The sequence below is a fragment of the Aethalodelphis obliquidens genome, unplaced genomic scaffold (assembly GCF_003676395.1).
Source record: "Aethalodelphis obliquidens isolate GAN/ISIS:26980383/991018 unplaced genomic scaffold, ASM367639v1 scaffold86, whole genome shotgun sequence".
In the NCBI taxonomy this organism is placed as follows: domain Eukaryota; kingdom Metazoa; phylum Chordata; class Mammalia; order Artiodactyla; family Delphinidae; genus Aethalodelphis; species Aethalodelphis obliquidens.
Window position 1 is genome coordinate 4,732,946 of NW_020838030.1, and position 21,067 is coordinate 4,754,012.

At 42.0% G+C, this 21,067-nt stretch overlaps 1 protein-coding gene across 1 annotated transcript; it reads left to right on the plus strand.

The window, feature by feature from the left end:
• Positions 1 to 14: 14 nt before the first annotated feature.
• On the plus strand, positions 15 to 17,217 carry EMC3 (ER membrane protein complex subunit 3). The gene is made up of 8 exons (XM_027093886.1): positions 15 to 357; positions 5,326 to 5,383; positions 5,717 to 5,810; positions 8,149 to 8,253; positions 8,970 to 9,051; positions 11,197 to 11,276; positions 12,039 to 12,121; positions 15,965 to 17,217. Exons 1-8 carry the CDS (start codon positions 203 to 205, stop codon positions 16,091 to 16,093), a joined length of 786 nt encoding a protein of 261 aa, XP_026949687.1. The 5' UTR covers positions 15 to 202; the 3' UTR covers positions 16,094 to 17,217.
• Positions 17,218 to 21,067: the final 3,850 nt, after the last annotated feature.

Sequence of the window (21,067 nt, forward strand, 5' to 3'; positions counted from 1 at the left end):
CGCCGTGACGTCAAACTTCCGCGCCGGAAGCCGGCGGCCGCGCGGCCCGACGGGGGACAGGGCGCAAGGGTAGAGGCTGAGGTGGGGTTCCGGGCTCGCCTGACTGAGGGGCGTGAGAAGGCCCGGAGGCGAGCTCGACGAGCAGACCTGCGCCCCGGTGAAGATCGACCCGGCTACAGCTGGCCGGGAGCCGGTTGTGAAGATGGCAGGGCCGGAGCTGCTGCTCGACTCCAACATCCGCCTCTGGGTGGTCCTGCCTATCGTTATCATCACCTTCTTCGTGGGCATGATTCGCCACTACGTGTCCATCCTGCTGCAGAGCGACAAAAAGCTCACCCAGGAACAAGTCTCCGACAGGTCAGCTCCCTCCCCTCTCCGACGATCTCACTCTCTCGTGACCTTGGGCAAGAAAGTGCAGGGGTTATGTCAGTTTGCCCGGGTTCACATCGCGCCCCCGCTAGCTGACTGTCCTTGGCTGAGTTACCCCTGTGTTTCACTTTCTTCATCTGCAAAAGGACGATGATACCAGGTCATGCTTCATAGAGCAGGCGTGGGGATTAAATTTTAGGTGATGTCTGTAAAACATTTCTCTAGATACAGTATAAGTTTCCATGAGCCTGAATGATCACAAAATGGGACATTTGGTTTCATAAATTAAGTTTTACTGCCTCAAAAGTTACTAAAATTTTTCTAAAATGTGTTAAACCAAAACTGAAAAATACACAAATAAAAAAATATTAGACCATATTTGGGAATAGAATGTATGTAAAAAGTGGTTCTCAAGATTGAAGAATACACTGACTCTTTGGAAAGGAAAAAAAACAAAAACTAGAGTTTTATTTTAAGAAAATGTTTTTCAGTTGCAAATTACCACTGCAAAACAAACTTTCCCTTTATAACCAGTACAAGGACTTATTTTTAGATATTAATGGAAATGAAAATGCAAAATTAAAAATTTCTTGTAGAATTTGCAGACCTTAGAGAAACTGAGTGTTTAGAACGTATAGGATAATTTAAGTTTGCTTTGCTTCAGGGTTTAAATGCCTCAAGGTCACGATTCTCAACCCCACTTCTGCAAAATTGCTCAGCAGTATAGAGACCTAGCCGAATTTCTGTTCAGCCTGTGGAAGTCCTGAATTATCTATAGTGAACAAGGTTTTCTTGATGACCAACCATGTGCCCTGCACTGTGCTGTATGCTCTGGGGTACAAAATATGACAAGGTCAAGATCCTACTCTCAGGGAGTTTCAGTCCAAGTGATAAAACATGCACAAGGAAAATAGGAGATACCATTAACTTAGTGCTTAGGATATGCCAGTACAGTGGTAATCACTTTAAATGACATAATATATGGGAAGAATTCAGCTTAAAGTCCTTCAGTATTTCCTTTTTGCTCTTTAAAAAAAAATGTGGTAAAACACACATAACATAAAATTTTCCATTTCGACTGTTTTTAAGTATACAATTCAGTGGCATTAAGTACATTCACATTGTTGTGCAACTGTCACCACTGTCCACTTCCAGAATATTTTCCTCATCCCTAACAGAAACTCTGAGCCTATTAAATAATGACTCATTTCCTTCTCCCTCAGCCCCTGGGACCCACCGTTCTACTTTCTATCTCTAGGTACTTCCTATAAGTGGAATCATACAGTATTTGTCCCTTTGTGTCTGGCTCGTTTCATTTAATATAATGTGTTCATGGTTCATCCATGTTGTTGCAAATGAGGGGTTTCCTTCTTTTTCATGGCTGAATAATATTCCTCTGTGTGTGTGTCTATATATATATCATGTTGTCTTTATCCTTTCAAGGTTGTTTCTATATCTGGGCTATTGTGATTCATACTGCAATGAACATGGGGATGCAAATATATATATATATTTTTTTAATGTGATTCTATTCTATTTTTAATTTTTTGTGGAACCTCCACACTATTTTCCATAAAGGTTGTACCAGTTTACATTCCCACCAGCAGGGGTTTCCTTTCCTCCCCCTTTTGCTTTTAAGATAAAGACTAAAATACAGTGGAACCCTTAAAAAGAAAGGAATCATGTTACATGGTACAACATAGATAAACCTTAAGGACATTAAGCTAAGTAAAAGAAACCAGACCCAAAAAGACAGTATCTGTATGATTCCACTTATGTGAAGTATCTAAAATAGTCAAATTCACAGAAAATATTGATAGAATGGTGGTTACCAGGAGCTGGGAGAGGGGGAATGGGGGAGTTACTGTGCAATGGGAAGAGTTTCAGGTTTGCAGGATGAAAAAGTTCTGGAGATCTATTTCACAACAATGTGAATATACTTAACACTACTGAACTGTGCGCTTACATGTGGTAAAGGTGGTAAATTTTGTTACATGTTTTTCACCACAGTTTTTTTAAAAAGCATTGAGACTCACATGGCCTTGCATAGTCTGGCTCTTGCCAACCTCTCAAGCCTTGTCTCACCACATTTCTGTAGTCCTCTTTCTTCCAGCCATATGGCCTTTTCAGGTCCTCAGAGACAGTGCTTACTACTCCCTCACAGCTGTTCCCTCCAGCACGTGGCCAAGGTAATCTCTACTCATCCTTAAGATTTCAACGTCATCATACTGCCTCAGCAAAGCTTTCTCCAAGACCTCGACTTACTAGACTCAGTCACATCCCCCATTCATCTCTCCTTCCTAGGACAAAACAGATGAATTTCACATTTATTCCTGTGGTTATTTGATTAATGTTTTTCTCCCCCATTAAACTTTAATTTTCTGGAGATACTTGCTTTTTGATCACTGTTGTTCATGTCACCTAACATGGCACTCAGAAGCTCAAGAAGTATTTCTTCAATGAGAATAAATCTGTTATTATACACAATATGAATGGAGGCATAGGGAATTTAAATGACTCACCCAAGATCACATAATTAACAAGTGGCAGAGCAAAGACTTCAACCCATCTGTCTAACATCAAAGCTTAAATTGTTACCCATTATTGGAGACCCAGTGCTGCTTATACTGTCAGTGGTAAAGGACCAATTTTTTTGGTTTTTCAATTTCCAGTTTATCTCAGACTGGTGCTTTTGTAAAATTTTTTGATCACATATTTGGATGTTGTGACAATGTCAATTTACTATAAAGGTTTCTAAACCCTCACTCTCAGTGACTTTTTTACCTCGTCACAGACCAGTGTTGGTACACAGGCCACATTGTGAATAGCTTTATTTATGTATTTATTTAAAAGATGTCTTTATTTATTTTTTTAATTTATTTTTGGCTGCATTAGGTCTTCGTTGCTGCGCATGGACTTTCTCTACTTGTGGCGAGTGGGGGCTACTCTTCGTTGCAGTGCGTGGGCTTCTCATTGCGATGGCTTCTTTTCTTGCGAAGCATGGGCTCTAGGTGCATGGGGTTCAGTAGTTGTGATGCGTGGGCTCAGTAGGTGTGGCTCATGGCCTCTAGAGCGCAGGCTCAGTAGTTGTGGCACATGGGCTTAGTTGCTCCGCGGCATGTCGGATCTTCCCAGACCAGGGCTTGAACCCATGTCCCCTTCATTGGCAGGCGGATTCTTAACCACTGCGCCACCAGAGAAGTCCGTGAATAGCTTTAGACTAGCTCCCAGGGAACGAAACATATCACCTGTCACCTCTGTAGGCTTGTGTATAGAGCAGTCAGCTGTACAGTATAATGAGGTCAAGAGGAGAAGGACCAGAGAGAATTCCATGAGGCCACCGGGCATCAAGAAGAGTTCCATGGAATATTACCCAGCCATAAAAAGGAATGAAATGTTCCCATTTGCAGCAACATGGATGGACCTAGAGAATATTATGCTTAGTGAAATAAGCCAGACGAAGGGAAACACTATATCACTTATATGTGAAATCTAAAATATAATACAAATGAATCTATATAGAAAACAGAAACAGACTCACAGACATAGAAAACAAACTTATGGTTACCGAAGGGCACCAGGAGGCAGGGAGGAACAAATTATGAGTATGGGATTAACAGATACAAACTACTGTACCTAAAATAGATAAGCAACAAGGATTTGCTGTATAACACAGGGAATTATATCTAATATCTTGTAATAACCTATAATGGAAAATAATAAGCAAAAAAAACCTGAATCACTATGCTGTATACCTGAAACTAATGCAATATTGTAAATCAACTATACTTCAATTAAAAAAAGAGTTCTAGGGCTTCCCTGGTGGCGCGGTGGTTGAGAGTCCGCCTGCCGATGCAGGGGACGCGGGTTTGTGCCCCCGTCCGGGAAGATCCCACATGCCACGGAGCGGCTGGGCCCGTGAGCCATGGCCACTGAGCCTGCGCGTCCGGAGCCTGTGCTCCGCAACGGGAGAGGCCACAACAGTGAGAAGCCCGCGTACCACAAAAAAAAAAAAAAGTTCTATGGAGAAGGTGGGATTTGAAAAGGGTGTTGGGGCATGATGAGGTAGAATTGGTGAGGGAGGGGGCGCTAGAGCAATCTCAGCACATGGAGAAGCTAGAATATGCATAAGGTGACAACGGGACCCTAAGCGTACCAGCTGACTGCTTAGGGCAGGTGGGCTACACTGTGGAGTAGACAGAAAACCAAGAACAGTTTTCTTGTGTTAATTTCTGTATACAGTTTTTTTCACTTTTCAAGAAGGATTTCCATTAACTTAAGGAGGTTTTTTATTCCCCTCATTAAAACAACCTTTGAAAATCTAGAAAAAATTAGCATTTTTATCTCTTCTGTGTGATGTTTGTATCTTAGCACTGCCTACTTGTGGCATTACACTTTGTTATCTGTAATGATCAATTATGTTCAAGTATCAGATAATTTCATTTATTAATTCAATAAGTATTTATTGAAAGCTTACTAACAGCCTGAATCCTGAGTACAATTTCTATTTGTTTTCTGTGAGGTAACAACCCTGTCAAGTCTTGTACTCACTTCTCTATCGGGTTTAAAAACTTTCTTCGTTTATCCTCACCCTTCCTCCCTCCTCCTGGCCCCAGGTCTTCTGAGTAGCATCCAACTGCTACTCTTTTCACTCAGAGAAAGTTCCTCCTTAGCTCATTATAAAGTAAGAAAAAGCTGAGCGTAATGTCCCAAATGTGCCTTCCTCAGAAATCTTTGTTCAGGAGCAGTCACTTCTGAAAAATGCTCTTTTGGAAAGCTCATTGTTGGGTTAAATATGTTCTACTGGTTTTAAGGACACTGTATTTTGAAAAGTTTCCGCACAGAGCTATTGCCAAATAGGCCCTGTCGTGTTTAAATAGGTGTTCTACTTTATTCTCTCATTTTCTTCTAGTGTTTCGCTTTTAAAAATCTCATTGTCTTGGTTGTATTTTTCAGTCAAGTCCTAATTCGAAGCAGAGTCCTCAGGGAAAACGGAAAATACATTCCCAAACAGGTACTCGTAAATGAGTAAAAGCTCCACGATTCACTGTTGAGGGCAGTGGATATCTGAATGTTTTATAAGGGGACTCTTGGGGGAAAGCTGAAGGCGGGCAAGTCAGTAATGAAGCTGTGTCCTGGTGGTGTTTGCCGTCATTGTGACCTTGCCCTTCTTGGGAAATTGTTTTTAAATGTGACTCAGCTAAAGTGTCAGGTCGGCTGCCAAGTAGGCTGCCAGCTCTGAGTGTAACAGCATATTCCAATGGCCTTCTGACTAAACCTTGGGGGAATAATTTGACAATGTGCTATGTCACAGTTTTAAGACTTAAAAAGTTCTTTTTTCTACTAGTCTTTCCTGACACGAAAATATTACTTCAACAACCCAGAGGATGGATTTTTCAAAAAAACTAAAAGGAAGGTTGTTCCTCCTTCTCCTATGACTGGTATGTTTATTCCCTTCTCTCATCTTTAAGGAAGACTTTTAACATTATTGGGGGGATGGGCAGGGAGGATGTCGTTTTATTTGAAATTTAAATTTTACAAGACAGTAATCTAAGGGACCTTAGGGATCATCGGATACAGGAATCTACAGAAGTGGGGTTCCCTTTTTCCAATAAATCTTCAGGGAACCCCAGTGTATAAAGTGGATTAAAAAAAGAGCTCTCAGGGCTTCCCTGGTGGCGCAGTGGTTGAGAGTCCACCTGCCGATGCAGGGGACACGGGTTCGTGCCCCAGTCCAGGAAGATCCCACATGTCGCGGAGCGGCTGGGCCCATGAGCCATGGCTGCTGAGCCTGCGCGTCCAGAGCCTGTGCTCCACAACGGGAGAGGCCACAACAGTGAGAGGCCCGCGTACCACAAAAAAAAAAAAAGAGCTCTCAGCTGAGGGGGTGGGGACTAGAGCCATTGTCCCTGGGTCTCTCCCCTTTGCTGTTCCTCAGGACCCGGGGCTCTGAGAAGCACAGCTGGAAAGCATTCCAGTCCCGGGTCCCATCCAGTGCCTGGATCCTACTGCTGACAGATGACCTCCAGATTCTGCCTGACTGTTCCCTAGACCATCCATTTCTTTGTCAGACATGATTGCTTGGCCCGTCCTACAGTTTTTCCTCTAACAGATTTCTTACTTTCTCTGATCCCAGTCATGTGAAAAATACAACATCTTTAAGGTAAAACAAAATAACTTATTATTCAGTGTTGCCTATCCACTATTTCAGTACCTATTTCTTTAGGTGAGATAACCAGTTATTTAAAACCTAGACAAAAGATACTGGAATTGATTTTAATAAGTCTTTTAGAAAACCTACAAGAAAAAAAAGACCAGTAAGTATATGAAAAGATACTTGACATCACTAAAATCAGTGGAATGCAAATTAAAACAAGACGTCATTTTTAGCCCATTAAACTGGCAAAGATTGAAGAGCTTGACCAAAACTGCTATTGTCAAGGTCATGGGAAGTTAGGCCCTCTCACTGTTGTTGAAAGTCAGTTTTAAATTTAAATGGTCAAATCCCTTGGCCCAGAAATTCTTCTAAGAGTTTCTCTTACAGAAACACTTACATAAACATGCAGATTTATGTACAAGGAAGTTGTTGGTAACACTGTTTACTGGCCAAAAAACCAAACAAACAAACAAAAAAACAATCTATAGGCCTACCCAGAAATGATGAATGACCACACGGTGGACTCCCATGCAGACATTAAAAATAATGAGAGATATTATACCAATGTGGAAACATCATTCACAGTATGTTAACTTTTTAAAATTAAGAAGCAGAATAGGGACTTCCCTGGTGGTGCACTTGTTGGGAATCTGCCTGCCAGTGCAGGGGACACGGGTTTGAGCCCTGGTCCAGGAAGATCCCACATGCCGTGGAGCAACTAGGCCCATGTGCCGCATCTACTGAGCCTGTGCTTTAGAGCCCACGAGCCACAACTACTGAGCACTTGTTCCACAACTACTGAAGCCCGTGCACCTAGAGCCCATGCTTTGCAACAAGAGAAGCCACTGCAATGAGAAGCACGCACACCGCAACGAAGAGTAGCTCCCGCTCGCCACAAGTAGAGAAAGCCTGAGGGCAGCAACGAAGACCCAATGCAGCCAAAAATAAATAATAAATTAATTAAGTAAGTAAAAAAAAAAAAAAGAATCTGCCTGCCAATGCAGGGGACACGGGTTCGAGCCCTGGTCCGGGAAGATCCCACGTGCCATGGAGCAACTAAGCCCGTGCGCCACAACTACTGAGCCTGCACTCTAGAGCCCGCGAGCCACAACTACTGCCCATGTGCCACAACTACTGAAGCCCGCGCACCTAGAGCCCATGCTCCACAACTAGAGAAGCCACTGCAATGAGAAGCCCACGCACCACAACAAAGAGTAGCCCCCACTTGCCACAACTAGAGAAAGCCCGCGCGCAGCAACGAAGACCCAACACGGTCAAAAAACAAAACAAAAAAAGCAGAATAGTAAGCATAGTAGCCTTTTATATGTATATATATATATAGAGAGAGAGAGAGGGAAACTATTGTGTGTATATTCATGTATAATTGCATATGTATGTTTTTATAGATATATAAAGATGGAAGGAGATAAAACAAACAGCTAAAAATGTTCAGAGAGTAGGCTCAGAGGAACTGTCTGCATCCTGTGTTTCTATGTCGTTTGAATTTTTTACAATGAGCTTGTATTACTTTAATTATCAAATAAATTTAAAACTTACAAAAATAGGAGTAAGTCCCTGCCAACAGTGGTAACAGGTATTGGTTTCTTGTGTTTTTGTCTTAGATCCCACTATGCTCACAGACATGATGAAGGGCAATGTCACAAATGTCCTCCCTATGATTCTTATTGGTGGATGGATCAACATGACATTTTCAGGCTTTGTCACAAGTAAGTTACAGACCCAGAAGACTTAAGGTTTACTTCATCTGTGATCCTTTCCCATGACCCTATTCAGAAATCCAAGGGCTGCTGAGACACTACTATTATGGGTCCTATGTTCTATAGTGGAAACTGATAAGTCTTTGAACAAAAAAATTTAATATGATCTGATTTTATGGCTCTTATCCCAAAATGATCATAAGTTCATGATGTGGTTGCTTTTTTACTAATAGGGACTCAAACAAGTGGCTTGCTAGTTTATATCCGAAACTAGTTTGGTATTCTAGTGAGTAGGGAAAGGGAAGCCTATTTGTGTCTTCACTTCATTTTCTAGGTGTTGGGGTGAGTTGTTGGTCAATTTGTTTGTAAGCTGCTTTGATTTAAATGAACTAGGTTTCTCAGTAATGTAGTTCTTTGTGTGTATGTATTCCACTTTGGGCTTAACAGATCAGTGCAAGTTTCTTTTCCAGATTTTGGGACACAGCTCAGTTTGAGCCCCTGCTTCTTAAGCACTAGAGAAGCTGGTGTTCAAGGAACTAGAGCAGAGTGACATTTGACTGTTAATTCTTCAGAAGGTGACACACATCTCCTTGTGGAAATCATTTTCTAAACACTTTATGGTACAGATTTCCCACCTCCTCAGGGAAAGAATATGTGCATCACACTTAAACTGTTCTACAAAGGAAGCTGGGAGTGATTCTGAATTTTTTCTTTCTTCTCTGCAGCCAAGGTCCCATTTCCACTGACCCTCCGTTTTAAGCCTATGCTACAGCAAGGAATTGAACTACTCACATTAGATGCCTCCTGGTAAGGACTTTCTTCTATTTAATAAAAACACCAACCAAAATCTAAAACAGGGATCTCTTGAATAGGATTTCCAGTTTGCCTGCTTCACTGGAATGGGTTTTTGGAGTTTTTCTCATTGAAACTCCACTCAATGCCACAGGTGGATTATGGCAACTTTTACATGAGTCTTGCAAAAGGAGAGAATGTATCAGCCTCTTTAATTAATTAATTTTATTTTTGGCTGCGTTGAGTCTTCGTTGCTGTACACGGGCTTTCTCTAGTTGTGGCGAGCGGGGGCTACTCTTCATTGCAGTGCGCGGCCTTCTCATTGCGATGGCTTCTCTTGTTACGGAGCACGGGCTCTAGGTGCGCAGGCTTCCGTAGTTGTGGCACATGGGCTCAGTAGCTATGGCTTGCGGGCTCTAGAGCACAGGCTCAGTAGTTGTGGTGCATGGGCTCCGTTGCTCCGCGGCATGTGGGATCTTCCTGGACCAGGGCTCAAACCCGTGTCCCCTGCATTGGCAGGCAGATTCTTAACCACTGCACCACCAGGGAAGGCCTGTATCTGCCTCTTTTTCCCTAGCATCGTGGGGCTTAGGAGTCCAAAAGCAGATGTGTCCACCCCAAGAAATTTAAAAGATAAAGCCAGGAACTCTGGCCAAGGCAGACTTTTTAGCAATACATACCCTGGAGCTTATGGAAGTGGATGTTGGTATTCTTTTTTCCAAAATACATTACTGCTAATAACAACATTAATCCTTTTCATTGGTACCAGTCACTGTTCTAAGGATTTTCCATATATTATTTTATAATACATGGAAACCCTATGAAGTAATTGGAGACACTGAGATTTGACCACAAACCTGTCCAAATCCAACATCGTGTCTTACCATTCTGTTTTTTGTAGCCAGAGTAATAAAACCCAAAATCTGAAGAGCTCTTAGAACACTGCTACAGCCTCTGGAATGCAGCAGTGCTTCTTCATGTGGTCTCTCCAGATTATTTTGTCTATGGCTTCCCAAAGACTAGCATCTAAAGGAAGCCAAACAGTAGGAGGAGGAGGCGAATGGGAAACAGGGGTAACCAGTGCTGATCTTGATTCACTCCCCGGTCTCTGGTTTTTTGGGGAGGGACAGGATAGACCCGGTGCTGGGAGAGTCTTGGCTATGCACCCTTACCCCAGAGGAGAAAAGCTATACTTAATATGAGTAGCATGACTCTATTAAACCTTGACCTTCCAGTCTCATGGGGGCTAAACAAAAACTTCATGGGCTGGAGAAAAGCTTTCTTGTCTTTTCTCAGCATCTGACATACTCGCATGGACAAAGGAGCCTAGAACCGGATATAAACTAGCTTACCAACCTGCAACATTATGTACAGATAGGTGTGACCCAAGTATTGGAATGAAGTGTGGGTTCTTTCCATCTCTGTATCATTTCTTATACTCTTTAGTTTTTATTATATGCGAGCATATTAACTTTATTGGGGTAAGGTGGGAAACCTAAGCTAAGGAGAGCTTTGATGATAATAGTTCAAAACTTGGAATGGCTTTCCCAGTTGCTACAATCTTCAGTATGAAGCCCACCAACACTTGTGATTCCTTCTAGAGAATGGAATTCAGGACAGGAGGCCTCTTTCTATTTATATTTTATGTACTTAAGTATTGTTTACATTTATTATATATAACAAATGTGTGTTGTTTTTATGATTACAAATAATAAATGGTTTGAAAACCCATTATGTATGAAGGAAAAATTAAATTAAACAAAGCTTGCATTCCCTGATAAAATGAAGCACACCAGTTGTGAGTTCAGTTCCTGCTACTGAATGCCAAAGAATTTATAACATAGCCGGAAGGAGCAGTTTGCCTCCATATATTACCTTATTCTATCCTCATGGCAGCTCTGTGAAGTGAGTGGAGGAATTGAGATTTGACCCCAAAGTCTGTCCAAATCCAGTGCTCAGCTTTTCGCATGCCGAGAGCTATAACTATTTGTAACGTGGCCTTCACAACTTGTGTTTCTTCTTTGGTTGTGCTTTGGATGACTACAGCCTGCCCCAGGTGATTCCTTTACATACTCTGAACAACTTTGGTTGGTAGAAAAGTATGTGAACTACATTAATTCTGAAATAACTTACCTACATTGTTTCACTTTTGCTTCCTAGGGTGAGTTCTGCATCCTGGTATTTCCTCAATGTCTTTGGGCTTCGAAGCATTTACTCTCTGATTTTGGGCCAAGATAATGGTAAGAAGCAAATACTTCAATAGATGAGTCATTCATGCCAGGGCCAGAATGATCATGTAGGCTATGCTGTTTGTGAACACAGTCAAATACAGTGCTTCATTCCTTAAACGTATTCATAAGTTTCTGAGGTATTCTGAGTCTTAAAAACCCCAGGGTCAGACTGAAGATCTGAATTCTCCTTGGTAATCATGGGGACAGTATTTAGTTGCCCAGAGTCTGATGCCCTCCTGTGAAGGATCCAGCACCAGCAGTACAAGCCTGTAAACCTGAAGCTGAAAGAAGGCCGGGTTTGATCAGTTTACTCATTGCCTAGAGTTCCTGCTGGTATCAATCCTGGCTCTCTTACTTAATAGCTGGGACCTTGGGCAAGTTACTTACCCACTCCAATCCTCTGTTTGCCTATCTTAATAACTGACTTCTGGGTTTGTTGTTAGGTAGATGAGGTAGATACATAAAGTACTTAGTGAAGTACCTGGCATGTAGGAGTTGCTCAGTAACTGATGGCTGTTGTTAGTGTTACTTAAATTTGAAATAAAGTTTAGCACTTCCTTTAGTTATCTTCCGTCTCCTGCTATTATCATGTCCATTTTTCAGAAGAGGTAAAGTGCTTTCACATAGTGCGTGACAGGGCCAGTGAACTGTCATATGGTTCTCTAACCCACCACCAAGCATCTGTAAGTGCTGTGTAAGGACCATCCTTCTCCGAGGGTCCTGGGTGCTTTCTGCGCCCTGGCACTCATGCGGATGTGTCTTACGCTGCAGCTGCTGACCAATCACGGATGATGCAGGAACAGATGACTGGAGCAGCCATGGCCATGCCTGCAGACACCAACAAAGCTTTTAAGGTACACTCACTTCTCCGAGCTTCACTGAAGCTCGGAAAGGTGTTACCAGAGTTACCTTTAAAGATGAATTTCCTGGGCTTCCCTGGTGGTGCAGTGGTTGAGAGTCCACCTGCCGATGCAGGGGACATGGGTTTGTGCCCCGGTCCGGAAAGATCCCACATGCCGCGGAGCGGCTGGGCCTGTGAGCCATGGCCGCTGAGCCTGCGCGTCCGGAGCCTGTGCTCCGCAACGGGAGAGACCACAACAGTGAGAGGCCTGCGTACTGCAAAAAAAAAAAAAAATGAATTTCCTGAAGTGAGTGTAGTATGTATGGTTCCATCCTTTAAATTTAGCAAAAATGTATTTCCATTTACATGTCTCTTATTCCAGAGACAGAATCATCTGTTAAGTAAATTAGAGATTCTTGGTACTTCTACTGGTTTTTAAATGCTCACCCCATTTAATCCACACTGTAAATAAAGTTATAAAAACAGCCCAGTCAGAGGTACCAGCTAAACATTTGGAATATTTTGAACTTTTTTGGACCATGATATAAATTTCATGCAGTAAAATCTAAATTGGGAATTCCTTGGCGGTCCAGTGATGAGAACTCCGTGCTCTGACTGCTGAGGGCCTGGGCTCAGTCCCTGGCCAAGGAACTAACATCCCACAGGCCACACGGCACAGCCAAAAAAAAAAAAAAAAAAAAAATCTAAATTACTTACAGCCTTTCATGAAATGATTCTGGAATTTGTAAAATCCAATATAATTTTTGTACAGCAAACTCTCACTAATTTTTCATGATAAAAACTAGAAGTAGAGGGGAATTTGCTCATCTTGATGCAAGATATCTATGAAAGACCCACAGCTAACATCCATACTCATACTGAAAGCTTTTCCCCTAGGGTTAGGAACAAGACAAGGATGTCCACTCTCACCACTTCTATTCAACATTGTACTAGATGTTCTAGCCTGGACAGTTAGGCAAGAAAAAGAAAGAAAAGGCATCTAGATTAGAAAGGAAGAAGTAAGACTATCTTTGTTTGCAAATAACATGGTCTCGTATATAGGATATCATAAGGAATCCACAAAAAAACTATTACACATAATAAGTTCAGCAAGGTTTTAGGATACAAGATCAATATTCAGAAAGCAGTCGTTGTTCTACACACTGGTAATAAAGAATCTGAAAAATTGAAATTAAGAAAACAATTCCAAACCATAATGGAAAAGAATGTAAAAAAGTAATGTCTATATGCGTATAACTGATTCACTTTTCTGTATAGCAGAGATTGGTATGACATTTGTAAATCAACTATACTTCAAATCAAAAAAAATTTAAAAAACCCAATTCCACTTACAATAGTATCAAAAAGAATAAAATAAGAAGAAATTTAAAACACGCAAGACTTGTACACTGATAATTGTAAAATACTGCTGAAAGAAACTAAAGAAGACCTAAATAAATGGAAATATATCCATGTACATATTATCTTGACTTAATATTATCAAGATGGCAATAGCCCTAGATCTGTTGATCTACAGATTCAACATAATCCCTATCAAAATTCCACCAACCTTTCTTGCAGAAATTGGCAGTCTGATCGAGAAGTTCATATGGAGATGAAAGGGCCCCAGAACAGGCAAAACAATGTTGAATAATAACAAAGTTGGAAGACACACACTTCCTGATCTGAAAACCTACTTCTGAGCTACAGTAATCAAGACTGGGGGGGGGGGCTTCCCTGGTGGCGCAGTGGTTAAGAACCCGCCTGCCAATGCAGGGGACACGGGTTTGAGCCCTGGCCCGGGAAGATCCCACATGCCACGGAGCAACTAAGCTCATGTGCCACAACTACTGAGCCTGTGCTCTAGAGCCTGCGAGCCGCAACTACTGAAGCCCGTACACCTAGAGCCTGTGCTCCACAGCAAGAGAAGCCACTGCAATGGGAAGCCCACGCACTGCAACGAAGAGTAGTCCCTGCTCACCACAACTAGAGAAAGCCCGCATGCAGCAACGAAGACCCAACACAGCCAAAAATAAAAATAAAATAAGTAAATTTATTTAAAAAAAAAAAAAAAAAAAGACTGTGTGGGGTTGGCATATGGACAGACATCCAGATCAACAGAATAGAATTGAGGGTTCAGAAATAAATCCATACATTTAGATCAAATGATTTTTGACAAAGGTGCCAAGACAATTCAGTGGGGGAGAAAAGATTCTTATTGCTTACTGGGTACAGAGTTTCTGTTTCAGGGGATGAAAAATTTGGAAATAGATAGTGGTGATGGTTGCACAGCATTGTGAACCTAATAAATGCCACTAAATTGTATAGTTAACAGTGGCTAAAAGTGGCAAATTTTGTATATATATTTTAACACAATAAAAAAATTTTTTGAATAAAAGTTTTTAAATGGGTCAAAGACTTAAAGAACTAAAATTATAAAGCTCTTAAAAGAAAACATAGGTGTAAATGTTTGTGACCTTGGATTAGGCCATGGTTTCTTAGATACGACATCAAAAGCATTAGCAGCAAAAGGAAAAATAGATAAGTGGAACTTTGTCAAAATGAAGACTGTGGGCTTCCCTGGTGGCGCAGTGGTTGAGAGTCCACCTGCCGATGCAGGGGACACAGGTTCGTGCCCTGGTCTGGGAAGATCCTACGTGCTGCAGAGCAGCTAGGCCCGTGAGCCATGGCCACTGAGCCTGTGCGTCCGGAGCCTGTGCTCCGCAACGGGAGAGGCCACAACAGTGAGAGGCCCACGTACCGCAAAAAAAAAAAAAAAAAACCACAATGAGATACAAAGATGGATAATGAGTGTTGACAAAGATGCAAAGAAACTGGAACCCTCATACCTGCTGGTGATTGTGCAGCCACTTCGGAACACAGTTTTTAGCCTTTCCTCAAAGAGTTAAACATAGTTACCATATATGACCCAGCAGTTCTACTCTTAGCTAAGTACCCAAGAGAACTGAAAACACATATTCACACAAAAACTTGTTCAGGGACTTCCCGGGTGGTGCAGTGGTTAAGAATCCGCCTGCCAATGCAGGGGAAAAGGGTTTGATCCCTGGTCCGGGAAGATCCCACATGCTGCGGAGCAACCAAGCCCATGAGCCACAACTACTAAGCCTGTGCTCTAGAGCCCTCAAGCCACAACTACTGAAGCCCGCATGCCTAGAGCCCGTGCTCCGCAGCAAGAGAAGCAACCGCAATGAGAAGCCCACGCACTGCAAGGAAGAGTAGCCCCCGCTCGCTGCAACTACAGAAAGCCCGCGCAGCAACGAAGCCCCAACAAAGCCAAAAAAAAAAAGATACAGAAAGTAAAGTAGTAGTTGCCAGGGTTTGAGGGAGGGGATAGTGGGGAGTGTTTGCTGTTCGGTATGGAGTTGTTTCTGCAGTGACGAAAGTGTTCTGGAATTAGGTAGTGGTGATGGTTGCACATCTTTGTGAATATACTAAAAACCACTAAATTGCACACATTAAAGGGGTGAATTTGACGGCCTACGTTATATATTTAAAAACCCGCACCCATGAGCTAACATTTGTATTGCACATGAAGTTTCACACAACATTTTTTAAAAACCTACTAAAGGCGAAAGTAGTCAGCATTAATAGAATACTTGAGAAGTGTAATTAGTTGCCAGCGCCAATGACTTTGAACAAATTCTTTCTTTCTTAGCCTAGTCTCCTAGTCTGTCACTTGGGGGCGGGGGGTGGGTGAGGGGAGAGCAGCACCTACCTCATAGGATTGAGTGAGCTTCACGTGTACACAGCTGAACCCAGCTCCTGGCCCAAGCGGGTCAGCGCTGCTCTTATAACAGCCCTTCTCTCCCTGCCCCCACGTTCTCTTCCTCTGCAGACAGAGTGGGAAGCTTTGGAGCTGACGGATCACCAGTGGGCACTAGATGATGTCGAAGAGGAGCTCATGGCCAAAGACCTCCACTTCGAAGGCATGTTCAAAAAGGAGTTACAGACCTCTATTTTTTGAAGACCAAGCGGGTGTCAGCTGTGTCAGGAACTCGGAGTAGCGCTTAACCTTGTAACTTTTGTTTGAGCTGGAGCCTCTCGGAATAAAAAGGGGGATGCGTGAGCTGGCGGGTGTGCAGCAAGGATTGTTCTTGTCTGAGCTGGGTTGCCCTTTATGTTTGAAACCAGAAGAAACATGAGGAGTGTGTGCTGCATGACTTGCCCAGAAACAACTAGTTTTGAAATATTTAAAATTTTCCTTTTGGTGACTCTAGTAATAAAAGTAAGAGAGGGGGGAAACTCAAGCTAGTGATAATATATAAAACTTAGCAAAAATTCAGGAATTTCAGAAAAAGTGTTGTCAATTAAACCTAATTATTATGTACAGTCACTCTGACTTCTAAACCATAGTAAACTCCTGTTTTCTTGGGATCCAAACACCCCGCGTTTTACCTTTAATTTTTTGTTAGTATTTTTATAACTTTCCTTACGCAAATAATACATTTTCATTACCGAAAATTTAGGACCGATGGATAAGCAAAACGAAACTCTCTGTGTTGTTCATTTTGCACCTGCAGAATGACAGGAAGAGCCAATCTGTTAAAACCTTATTCAAACAAACTCTTTTCAGAGTGAATACCCAGGGCCAGGACAGACTTAGCAAACCTTCTCTCTGTCTTAATACTGTCCAGTGAAAATTGGTGACCCTGAGACACTGCCAGATTCTCAAGTGCCTTTGGGATCCTCAAAGACTTCAACGGTTAAGTAATGCAAGGTCTTGATCTGGAGTTCAGAATATATCAAATCCGTTGACAAATCAGTGGTGCTGTACTGTATATGGCTACTCTGTTGAACGAAAGACCCCATGTCCGAGTTATTCTGGATGAGAGCTTACATATGGTTGTAAGAAGGGAGAGAGGAAAACAAATTTTTAAAATTAAAAAAAAAAAAAAAAAGAAGAGAGGGTGATTGCTGGCAGACACATAGGTAAGGGTTGCCCAGGAATAATTCTGCCTGGATTAACTGTCCCAGGGAAGTGGCAGAGGGCCATTTCCGTACCAAGAGGTGAATGTAATTTACATGCTGAACGCTATAATCAAAAACAAACAACTCAACTCTACAAATTAAACCATTCTGTTTTCTTTTCTTTGCCTGTAAAAATGTTGCCTCTGTGGGTCACTAACAGCCTTCTGCTAGCAGTTATGAGTGTCTATCATGGACCAGTGCTGGAGAGTCTAAGATGGAAAAAGATGTAACTCTTGCCCTCAGGAACTCATAAGAGAGACACATAAGAAATTGGTGGCTCTTAATCGTTCACTGGGTCACAGGACCTCTTTGAGACTCTGATGGAAGTTCTCACCCTCCCCTCCTGAGTAACACACATGGGCACAGACACACAGACCTCTCGGGTAACCCCAGGAGCATTAATAGACCTTCCAAAGCCTATTCATAGTGACCCACTGACCCAAGGTAAGAAATGCTAATATTTAAAAGAGCTGCTAAAATAAAATATTAAAGGAGCAAGGGTTCCCAGGAGAGCTAACCTTTGACCTGGGCCTTGAAAGAGTTCTGCAGTGTAGAAGGGCATCCCAAGCAAAGGGAACAGAACCAGCAAAGACCTTCAGATTAAAATGTCTACAATTCACTGCTCCCTGACAAGTTGGGGGGAGTTGTATGGTATATACCAAAAGGTCCAGGTAGGGCAGGAATGGGAACAGTAACTGATGATTGAGTGATGTCACCCTCTTTCCTACAAGGCATCCTCAGAGCATTTCAGTCTGCTTCTTGATCCACACACGGTTTGTCCTTTTCCCTGTAGCAAAGTTAGGTGGGTAAAATGTGTGAGACTTTTCTGACCCATCACAGTGGTGAGTGCACATTTCCTTGGCACCAGCAAGTCAAAGGAAAAAGCCAAGTTTGTTTTAGCAGGCTCTTCCCAGAACCAGCTCACAAGTTCAGGGAACAGTCCTTATCGTGTGTGCTTCTTGGAGTTTAATTTGGGTCAGACTGCTAGATGAGCGTTCTACCTTTTCCACCAACCTGGACTTAGAACCTGAAACCATTTAGGACAACCTGAAATGTCCACTTACTGATCGCGGTATGGAAGGCACCTTGCATGGAAGGCTAAACATTGACAGTTGCACAACACAGCTCAGAAAAATAATGATGACTTAGATTTGAGGACAGTAGGTAAACCTGCACTTAGAGGCAAAAGTCAGTGTGGTTCCTCTGTTTGGTCTGTAAGGAGTGTGATGGGCATGGATGTATGTGTGAGACTACATTACTAGATTACTAACTGTGAAGAATACTGCAGTTGCAAGTGATAGAAACAGAACTCAATCTGGCTTAAGCAATTTTTTTTAAAGGAATGTAAGTTGGTTCAGTAACTAAAATGTTCAGGGGTCAGTGTCTTCACTGTAGCCAGGGCCTCACTGATATCATCAAGACTTGGTTGCTTTCTCAGGCCTGCCTTTTTCTACAATCAGGTAGTTTGTCTTCTCATGGAGACACCAGCTTAGTAACCCCAGTGAAAAGCACCCCTTAAAATTCCAATAAAAGTCAGGCTACTTGATTTGGGTCATGTACACATTCCAGGAGATGCTTAGCCCTACCTAACTATAAGGAATGAAAACGGGATAAGGATGATTCCCTAAAGGAAAATAGGGGTGTTGCTGCCAGAGGAAGGTGGCATGGGTACCAGGAAAGAAAAAACAATCATGTTTTACCCTTTAATAACCTGGAATGTTTCCCAAAGAAGGTACTGCCCTATCTTAGTAGGCCATGAAGTCTGCAAATATTTACTGGATTTCTACAACATGCCCCATGCCATGCTGGATATTTTCAGATTTTCCTGTTCACTAAACAAGACATTCATTGACCATCTGCCCAAAACTGTGCACACGAGCAAGCCACACTCCAGACCTTAAGAGCTCAGAAAACTGTGTCACATGTCATGACAGGGATAATCCGAGGGAGGCTGTGGGAATGTCCTGCAAGTCATCCAACCTGGGAGGCCCAGCAAAGTATCATCTCAAGATGTGAAGGATTACAAGGAATTAGATACAGAGCCAGGGGAAGATATAAGGGAAGATTATCCCAGGCAGACGGAACAGTGTATGCAAGGTCCCAAGAGCTGAGGTGGTGGTGTTTTCACGAAACCAAAACAAGACTTGGGTGACCCTGAAGTGTAGAGAATAAAAAGATGTAATGAGCGCCGGGTTACTTTAAATGAATAGTAAGGCATTTGAATTATATCTCTATAAAGCTGCAGTTAAAAAAAAAAGAAAAAAAAAAAGACGTGATGAAGCAAAGGCAAGCCCAGATGGCAGAGAGCCTGTAAGTCACCCCTCAGACACGAACTTGATCTTGACATGGCTTCAGGAGCCTTGTGGAGGGACTGATGGGAAAGGATTTGCTACTGGGCAGGGAAAGGAGTGGATGGGGTAGAAGTGGAGAGTGAGACGGTAGTGAGGTCATAGTGGGGTGGACTTGAGTCCATTTAGATGATTAGCTCCTCCTTTCTTGCTCTGATTCAGTGTGTGGCTTTGCATAAGACACTTCCCCTCTCTGGGCCTCAGTCTCCCCATCTGCCAAAAGGAGATCTGCAGCCACTTTGGAAAACAGTCTGGCAGTTCCTCAGAAGCTTAAACAAAGTTTCCATATGATCCACTCCTAGATAGATATCCCAAGAGAAATGAGAACGTATGTCCACACAAAAACTTGTACACCTTCGCTCACAGCAGCATTATTCACAATAGCCAAAAAGCGGAAACCACCCAAATGTCCATCAACCGATGAATGCATGTATAAAATATGGTATATCCATACAATGGAATATCATTCAGTAATAAAAAGAATGAAGTTCTGACAACCTATGATGCGATGAAGTGTGGAACTAAATGAAGACAATCACAAAAGATCACATATACGATCCTATTTCTTATGAAATGTCCAGAATGGGCAAAGCCATAGGGTCAAAAGATAGATTAGTGGTTGCCAGGGCTTGCGAGGAGGAAAATGGGGAGTGATTGCCAATGGGTACAGGTTTCTTTTGGGGGTAATGAAAATGTTCTGGTGGGAATGTAAATTGGTATAACCACTATGGAGAACATTATGGAGGTTCCTTAAAAAACTAAAAATAGAATCACCATATGATCCTGCAATCACACTCCTGGGTATATACCCGGAAAAAACTATAATTCACAAAAAATACATGTACCCCAATGTTCACTGCAGCACTATTTACAATAGCCAAGACATGGAAGCAACCTAAATGTCCATCGACAGATGAATGGATAAGAAAGATGTGTTATATATATACAATGGAATATTACTCAGCCATGAAAAAATGCAATAATGCCATTTGCAGCAACATGGATGGACCTAGAGATTATCATACAGTACTAAGTAAAGTAAGCCAGATAAGAGAAAGACAAATATATGTTATCACTTGTATGTGCAATCTAAAAAAAAAAAGGTACAGGGACTTCCCTGGCGGTCCAGTGGTTAAGATTCCGTGCTCCCAATGGAGGGCACATGGGTTCTATCCCTGGTCAGGAAACCAAGATCCCGCATGCTGCATGGCACAGCCATAAATAAATGAATAAATAAAATGAATAAATAAAAATTTTAAAAGGTACAAATGAACTTATTCACAGAACAGAAATAGACGTACAGACATAGAAAACAAACTTATGGTTACCAAAGGGGAAAGGGGTGGGGGATAAATTAGGAGTTTGGGATTAACATATACACACTACTATATACAAAACAGATAACCGACAAGGAACTACTGTGTAGAACAGGGAACTATACTCAGTACTTTATAATAACCTGTTAGGGAAAAGAATCTGAAAAAGAATATATGTGTATATATATGTGTGTGTGTGTATATATATCTGAATCACTGTGCTGTACACATGAAACTAACACAACATTGTAAATCAATTATACTTCAATAATAAAAAATATAATAAAGAAGAAAATGTTCTAAAGT

What these genes read in the sequence shown, in the direction of transcription:
- EMC3 (XM_027093886.1), top strand. Translation starts at nt 203, where the DNA reads ATGGCAGGGCCGGAGCTGCTGCTCGACTCCAACATCCGCCTCTGGGTG. An exon ending in TCCTCCTTCTCCTATGACTG is followed by an intron (nt 5,811 to 8,148) that starts GTATGTTTATTC and finishes TTTTTGTCTTAG; the next exon opens with ATCCCACTATGCTCACAGAC. An exon ending in ATTTTCAGGCTTTGTCACAA is followed by an intron (nt 8,254 to 8,969) that starts GTAAGTTACAGA and finishes TCTTCTCTGCAG; the next exon opens with CCAAGGTCCCATTTCCACTG.